The sequence below is a fragment of the Stegastes partitus genome, unplaced genomic scaffold (assembly GCF_000690725.1).
Source record: "Stegastes partitus isolate 25-593 unplaced genomic scaffold, Stegastes_partitus-1.0.2 Scaffold393, whole genome shotgun sequence".
Lineage (NCBI taxonomy): Eukaryota > Metazoa > Chordata > Actinopteri > Pomacentridae > Stegastes > Stegastes partitus.
In genome coordinates this window covers 95,683-104,514 of record NW_007578124.1, presented here as the reverse complement: position 1 = coordinate 104,514, position 8,832 = coordinate 95,683, and the positions used below count along the sequence as shown (strand labels likewise).

The window sequence follows — 8,832 nt, the reverse complement described above, 5'->3', positions numbered from 1 at the left end:
TGACGTCACGGCAGCTACGTCCATCTGTTATACAGTCTGTGGTTAAAACTCATAACTGTGCCGTAAAAACCAACCTTCATGTCTGACCGTGTTCAGTCTGAAGTTCTCTCCAGTGTATTAAATGAGCTTCTTGCAATCATTGATTTTACATATATTTAACTTCTCTAAGAAAATATGACGATATGCAACAAATCCACAACAGCCAGTGCATTTTATAGCTGGAATAAAGCCGATTAAACATTTTGTTGAGGTTGAAATTAGATTTTTTTTGTATATAAACATCATTAACAGCAGTGACTCTACATGTGATAGATATTCTACCACTTTGTAGGTTGTCTGGTGGCTAAAAATCTGACAATTATTTCAGGTTTTACAGTTCCTGGCTCTAGTAAATGGTTTTTTAATATAATTATCTGTTTTGTTGTTGTTTTCTTTGCCTTCCAAACCTGCCAGCGGTTTTTGGGCTTTAAAGAATTAACACAGAAAAATGTAGTTTTGTTCGCTGATCCCAGCCCCGTACCCATCAGTGGCCTTTAGTCGTGGCAGTGATCACACTGGACACCACGTCATAACCACCAGGTCTGTGCTGTTTACATGTAATTCAAGGGGACGGGCTTTATTTCCATCACATCTCGCTCCGCCGGCTCTTCTAGCGGCTGAGTCCAGTCTTTTGTTCGCCGTCCTCTGCAGCTACAAGCCGCCGACCCGACAAAGGCCTCAGTTGTGGCAGTAAAGCTTGTATTTGCTCCTTCTGAGGAGCTGGAGGCCGTTTGCACTAAAACAGATGGACTGGCTGTAAACTAAGTGTAAAGTGAGTTCCTGTGGGGATCAGTCCGTCTGTTGGACCGGTGGCTCCTGGACGGCTCGTCTCCGTCCGCCGGCCTCCTTCACCGAAACCTGTCGTGAGAAGTTGAATAAATTGAAAGCGTGTTGAAGGACGGCGGCCTGTCGGAGCGCCAGACGGCTTCAGGTTGCACACTAGCTTCCCTTCTTGCTCGCTGACCTCTCTGCCACTTGACAAGGACTTGGACCGAGCCGAGCTGCTGCAGAAGGTCTCCGCAGAGAGAGCCTGATCCAGCGCCTTGTACCTTATTGAATTTATAACTGTCAGATATTAACCTCGGCTATCTCCCACCGCTGTGCTGCTTGGCGAGAATGCATTTATCTTGGACAAAGTGTTGAACCTGGGCCATGTCGAGACGGAGAAACAGATGCTTTTCACTGCAGCAGGCGCCTCTCTGGGGGTCAATGAACACATCAGTTCACGCTGCAGAAACATAACAGAGCGGCTCTAAATATTGATGTTCAGCCATGAGGTGTCGCTTAGGATGGAACCTACAAGGAAAATTCAACTTTCTTTAGCCTGTTCTTCAAGTTTAAATTTAGCCTTTAGCCACGTTAGCCTTGTTTCGCCTTTGTCGTAATGAAAAGTGGTGACAAGGTGGTGATTTATATTTCATTAAAGGAAAATTTGCTGAACAATACAAAGTTATTGTTACCTAGAGATTCATTATTACACCCACTAACTGTAAAGCACAACTGTTACTGGCAAAGCTAGTGTGGCTTGCTAACATTAGCTTTGCTTGCTAACATCATCTTGCTAATGTTCACTCTGCTAAAGTTAGCCTAGGGCCACTTTAGCCTTTATTAGAATGTAATGTGTCAACAAAGGGGGCAGTTACACTTAAATTACCTTTCACAATATAAATTACATAGAGATTAATTATTAGACGCACTAATTGTCAAGTGCAAATGTTATGTAGCTTACTGGCAAAGCTTGCTAACCTTGGCGTGCTCACATTAGCTTGCCAACGTTAGCTTTGTTAGAGTTACCCTTGGGCCACTTTAGCTGTTGTTAGAATGTAAATTGTTAACAAAAGGGACAGTTATGCTTCATAAACACAACAACTAAAGCACATCCGTTATGTAGCTTACTGGCAAAGCTAGTGTAGCTTGCTACCATTAGCTTTATTTGCATTAACTTAGCCACTTTAGCCTTTGTTAGAATGTAAAAAAGGGGACAGTTACGCTTCATTAAAATAAAAATATGTTGCACAATGTAAATTACATAGAGATTAATTGCGAGACACACTTTTTGTCAAGCACATCTGTTATGTAGCCTACTGACGAAGCTTGCTAACATTAACTTGCTAACGCTAGCTTTGGTAGAGTTAACTTTGGGCCACTTTAGCTGTTGTCAGAATGTAAATTGTTAACAAAAGGGACAGTTATGCTTAATTGAATTAAGACATGTTGCACAATGTAAATTACATCAATCGTTAGACACACTAAGCACAGCTGTTATGTAGCTGTAGCGTTAGCTTGCCATTGTTGGCGCGAGCTAACCAAGTGTTTGCAGCTTACAGTCCACCTGACGTTTATTACTTTCATGTTTATTGTACTTTAACTGAGTCATGAAGACGTGTTTTTTTGTTTTTGTTTTTAAATGTCAGGATTCATCGTAGTTTGTTAAACTTGAGCCAGTCGGAGTCTCAAATGTGCTTCGTTGTCTTCGGGGCTTTTAAATGATCTTTTAGTTCACGCTGCACTAAAACAGAGAAACACCTGTGATCTGAGGCCCACCTGGTTCTGACTCAGTCCTCTTTGTTTCCGCTAACAGCTGCCGGTTAAGCATCCCGATGCTGTTTTCATTGATATTACATGTGAAAGGTCTGATTCATAGCTGGCTTTTCCTCCCACTTTGATTGCAGTTTGAGTGAAAACAGCAGCTTCCTTTGTACCTCTCAGTGACCCAGTTAATTATTATATTGGTCTGCATTTGATCAACAGAGCAGACTGTTAAATGTTCATTAGGATTAATAGAAACATGTCGTGTTATCCTATTAACTGGGCGTGCTGCTGACCTTCCACGTATCTTTCTCCATGTGTTTGTCCTGCAGTTGGGTGAGGACACCTTCAACCGGGCCAAGCTGCTGAACGTCGGCTACACAGAGGCCCTGAAGGACGCCGAGTACGACTGCTTCATCTTTAGCGACGTGGACCTGATCCCTATGGATGATCGCAACCTCTACCACTGCTACGACCAGCCCAGGCACTTCGCCATCGCCATGGACAAGTTTGGCTTCAGGTGACTGAAGTCCTTCCACACACACACACACACACACACACACACACACACACACACACAGAGGGATAATGACACCTGAGCTCATACCTGCTTGTTGGGAATCACTCATGGTTTGTTGCGCTCACTTCATCAGATGGAAATGTGATTTTAAATATGTTGCTGGCGTCCTAGCAGAGCTCCAGAGAGCCTCCAGCCTGCCTCCTGACAGACGACTGACGGAGTCGTATTTAATTTGAGTAAATCTCATTAGACTTTGAAATTCTTGTCTCTCGCTGGAATTAGCATAAAAATGCACCACAGTTCGCTGCTGCCAGTTTTTATTTGGTCATACTTGTGCAGTCCTAACGAGGGCTCACGTTCCAAAGCGTAACGAACAAATCTCCACCGTCGCTTCACCAAGAACAAACTCACTGTTTGGTTTTTCATCGAGGCGCTGACTTGTGTGGAAATACGTCACCTCATTGGTAGAATAAAACCCCACACACAGACTGAAGATGCTGCGTGTGCATGTTAGAGCTGAAACAACTGTCAGAGCAAAATAAATAATTAGCAATCATCTTATTAATCAGTTAGTAGTTTTCAAGCAAATACAACAGATATGATTTATCTCCAGGCTCATGAGGAGGTCGAGCCGCTTGTTGTTCTGTGAAAACAAACTGAGTATGTTTGGATTTTGGTTTGCTGGTTAGAATAAAGCAGCAGCTAAAGGACATCATCATTAACTCTGTGATCCTCCTTCCAGGCATTTATTTTGTTTGTGTCTTATTTTAACATACTGCACAAAAAAAGAAAATATTAGTTTGATTATTGATTCGACTGAAATTCAGGTGATGCTCCCAACATGTGGGGAGTATTTTATTTTTTGATTCTACATACTTTGATTTTTCACCAAACGTGTTATTTTGGTTCCATCTGCTCTGTGCAAACAGCCTGCAGGTCAGCATCAGACATCTTCAGACTTTTAGCCTCTCGGCTGTGCAGAATTTTTAGCATACACTAAAATTATAAACATAATTTTGATCAAATATCACGATTTTAGGGTTGGATTTGATCAAGTTGTCACACGATCATATCACAAGTTAGAAATCAGACAGTTCTTTGTGTTTTTACAGATTCTTGTGGCGTCATTTTGGCTTTTTTTTCCCTTTAATGTAAAGATAATTTGCCTTCCAAACTGGGTTGAATATAGAAACTGTGATCAGCAGTTTGTTCATGTTCCTGCCCATTTATACAGGAAACAGATTTTCAATTAGTAGAAAGTAATCATCCTCGTAAAAAAGAATCTACACAGACAACTGGTAGCTGGATCGTAATGCACACAGAGTGAAAAATATACGCATCATGTAAATATGCAGTAACTACTAGTAAAATAAAGTCTCCCTGTTTAATCCAACCAGTCAGCATGTACGGGGTTAACAGGTCGGCCATCTTGGCTGCATGTGCAGTGAGAGCAGCGGTCACTGGTGTTTAACTGCTTCATGTTGTATTAATTTGTCTGAGAGACAGAAAATCCACATATTAAACTGGTTACAGATAAAACCTTCACCATGTTAGACATGAAACAGAATGAGTGGCTCGTTGGAAGCTCTGACCGGCACCTCAGAGCTCCTCCAGGGACCGAGAACCAGGAAGGGAACCAGCAGAGAAGAAACAACCTGATAAGTTTGTAGGAAATTCTCCAGCTCAGGAAATTTAAAATGCAGCCGGAGGAGCCCAAAGCGCTGAAAGGTTGGGTCCAGCTTCAGCATCTTTTTGCATAATGACACCACACCTGCCCTCAATTATCTAAAAGCACTGGAAGCATTGATTAATGGTCTAAACATGGCCGGTGAATGTGACCCACCAATCCAGGAGCTGTCAGTCCACAAGAGTTATCCTACTGCAAGCCCTCCGGGGCTCCTGCAGCTCCCTGATATAGTGCTCAATAAGCTAATGCTATCTGGCAACAAACAGCGCGCCAGGTGGTAAGCAGGTCCACAGCGCACGTCTCTCGTTAGCGGGGAATCAGGACGGACTTCAAACGGGTTCATCAGAGCCTGTGGCTCCTCAGAAACTAAGAAAAGGTCCGAACAGGAAGGCTCAGCGGTCACAGCGAGTGGAAGGTCACAGAATTAATTACTGATATAAAATCAGGTTGTTGAGGAGAAGCGCTTCCAGAGGTCGCGGCGGTCCGACTCGCCCGGCGGTGCTTCAGCTTCAGCTTTTAGAAAGCTTCCAAACTGTAGGGACCAGCGAGCAGCCGGGCCGGTGCAGTGTCTGGTTAAATGCAGGCAGAACCTAGTGTCTGCGTTTTCTGGGCTTCAGGAGATGAAATGTAAAAGCACTTTTCTGATAAATGGGGAAAACATTGACAGCGAGAGTCGGGTCACATTAAGCGCTCCTCCATTAGCTCAGCGCCTCGCAGCTCATAACGGCTCCGTGAGCTCTACGGGTCACCTTCAGGTCCGTTTCATAACGCCGCTTTTAGAAAACGTTGCACAAATCACAGCCTATCGTAGGACCCCGTGTAATGTGTTCAATCATATCACCGTGTGCATGTTTAAGCGCTGGTTCTGGCAGAACACATGAACCCGGGTCGTGACCGACTCCTGTGAGCTCCTCAGTGTTTCCTCACAGCTCCTGAAACCACGATTAAGTATTTATTTTAACATTAAATAGTCATTATGGAAGAAGAACATAAAATTAGCTGCTGAGGAGTTAAAAACTGAGCCAATCACCAGACTGGAAAAAAATTATTTGCTAATTTCTGATTGGTGCACAGATATGTGATGTCACATTTTCCCCACTAAGCCCCGCCCCCTTCCGACCTCGACAACAACAACACAGTAGTAAACAACCAAAGCTGTGCTACTTCAGGACTGACTTGAAGCTAATGAGGAAGCGGCTCTTAGAGGCTTTAATGTCAGGACTAATTCACAGAGTTTTATTTTGACCTTTAAGACGTAACTGAACCGTTTAAGCGGCGGAGTGAAGGAGCGGGTGGCGGCGGACTGCAGGAGACGTCGTGGCCTCGCTCATTCGTGCCGACCTCCATCCTCGATTCCTTTCCTCACCGCCTCTCCTCACATCCTCGCCCCGACTGTCTGAGATGTGAGAGGAGGAGGCGAGGAAGGAAACGAGGAGAGATGACAGGCGTTATGAACTGGAGCTGTGGCTTCATCTGTTATGGCCTCTGTCAGATGAACATCCTGAATTAAGTCTGCATCGTGGCATAATGTGACGAATGTCGTTCTTAATATTTAACTGACAACACAAATTAAAACCTGAACCTTTGACCCCGGCGCCAAGCGGATCCGGAGGCTTTGGGCCGGTTTGCTGCCACTTGTTCCCTCAGAGGGAAGATTCACTGCAAATCAATACGCAGCGGTCCTGAGCGATCGCCTTCACCCTCTAATGAAACGCCGTGATGGGATCCCGGAAGAGAGCGCTCCACGGGGCGCGACGGGTCGCCGGACGGTTTGATGAAAGTAAAAACGATGTGACTCAGACGATGCGTCACAGCCGCCGGATTTCGACCCAGTTTTTCAGCCCTGTGGGAGACTTTGGATGGACGAGTCAGCGAGAACTCTGAACCGCCGTCATACAACCACCAAGTGAGGGAAAGTCTTAGAGAAGAATGCTGGTCCATCTAGTGGTAAAAAAATAATCTAATTAATTAGAGGCTTTGTAATTAATTAATCTTGATAAATCGCATTTTTATCAAATAGCAGGGTTTGACCCAATAAGCGGCTCTAATGCATTCTGATTGACAAACATAAACGTGAACTTAAACGACCAAAGTATTCATTGTTGATCTATATTTATCTGATTCTTCATCTGTTGCTGCAGTCACAGATCAGTGAAACTCAAAGTTACAACGATTGTATTCAACGTTTAAGACCTTTTGTCTTAAAGCTGAAGGTTGAACACGTCCACGCTCTGATCCAAGCTGCCATCAGGACGCTTTTTAAAAAACTAATTTCCTCCCAACAAGATAAGCGATACGGTCTTGTCTTCCATCACAAACCTTCTCATGGCTGGTAAACCAACTTTAGCTGCATTAGCGCCACCTAGCGGCTGGAGTGTGAGCATCAGTGTTACCAGTGGGACAGAAATTAGGAAACTGAGAACAGTGCGATTAAATGTGTTATTTTTTTGTAATTAATTGATCAAAATCAAGGGCTTCAAAGTGTCACGGTGGTTAGCACCGTGGCCTCACAGCTAGAAGGTTGCCAGGCGTCCCGGTGAGGACACCCGGGATCTTCCTGTGTGGAGTCTCCATGTTCTCCCCGTGCAGCGTGGGTTCTCTCCGGGTTCTCCGGCTTCCTCCCACAGTCCAGAAACATGCTGAGGTTAATTGGTGATTGTAAATTGTCCGTAGGTGTGAATGTGAGTGTGCTTGGTTGTCTGTCTCTAAGTGTAGCCCTGTGATAGACTGGTTACCTGTCCAGGTGAACCTGCCTTCACCCTGAGTCAGCTGGGATAGACTCCAGCCCCCCATGACCCTGGTGAAGGTGTAGAGATGATGGATAATGCTAGCCTTAGTTCCGTCCCTTTAGTAGAGTTCAGAACCAGCTCTGCATCATCCTGCAGCATGTTCAGAGTGAATCAGGCTTTAATGTGGGTTTTACTTCTTTGCATATTACATACACGCATTTACATCACAGGTGAGGAGCAGCTATCAGACTACCATTGTGCTTCCTCCACTCGTAGCTCCTCTGGCAGCCTCCTCTCCTCCAGATGCAGTGAAGGACCTGCTTCCAGATGGCATGCTGGGACCAGGTTTGGAGAACAGAGCAGACGTCATGTCTCAACACGGAGAAATGGGAGCAGAGTCGTGTGGACAAAACCATGGAGCCGGTAGACGGAGAAGTTCCTGTCAGATGACGAATGTGGAGCTTTGGCAGTTACTAGGAGCACTTGATGTCCTTTAGAGAGAGTCCCTGTGACGCTATCTGTTGTAGCTGAGCTGGCAGCTCTGGAGGCTCCCTGGTGCTTCATTCTGTGGACGGGGGAGCGTCTGCATGTGCTAATGCTGCCGTTCGCCTGAGTTATTGGTGAGCCGCTGTGTTGTGTTTACTGCCGGTAAAGAGGAGTGGATCTCCTCCGTGTGCTGTACGGTGGGAGGTGTTCCAGCTGCTCCACAGCCGGCCGAGTGTCGTCACAGGTGGGGAGGAACCAGAGGAACAAAACGCTGTTCCTGCAATAACCTGAGAGTCTGTTTAAGTGTCTTTGTTGGTTAAATAGTGCCGTTTGAACTGGACCTAAGGTTGAAGAGTTGAGGCGGTAATGCAGGATACAGTATTTATAACTGTGGATTTGATCTTTCTGATTAGGTGTCACGTTTGTGTTTGTTTCTCTGCCGTCTTCATGTTTCTACCTGCAGCGAATCAGTCAATTGAGGAGCCAAGGTGACCTTTTTCAAATCTAAGAGGCCAAACAATGCAAAAAAAGAGACAAAAACAGCAAAGATGTGTTTGTTTTATGTGGTTTGTGCCTAAATTGGCGTCGTAGCTTTAATTTCTGTAACGTTCATGCTGTTTCTCTGTAAAGTTACCGTTTCACTATGATTACTACTCTCCTCCGAGGACATAATCAGACAGATATGAGCTTTACGGAGCCACAGCTGGTGAAGACGTTACGTAAGAAGTTTTGTTTGTCCTCTTTCTAGCGAGACTTTATAAAAAATTTACACTCAAAGTTCTCAAGAAAAACATGCAGTTCATTAAGTTGAATTTCCGCTCTCTCTCTCTCTCTCTCTCTCT

At 44.7% G+C, this 8,832-nt stretch overlaps 1 protein-coding gene across 1 annotated transcript in view; it reads left to right on the top strand.

The window, feature by feature from the left end:
• Positions 1-8,832, top strand: part of b4galt2 (UDP-Gal:betaGlcNAc beta 1,4- galactosyltransferase, polypeptide 2) — a 166,030-nt gene that overhangs the window by 118,005 nt on the left and 39,193 nt on the right. Inside the window, exon 4 of the mRNA XM_008285258.1 lies at positions 2,901-3,088. Coding sequence (XP_008283480.1) covers positions 2,901-3,088 — 188 coding nt within the window. The remainder of the gene's footprint in view (positions 1-2,900; positions 3,089-8,832) is intronic.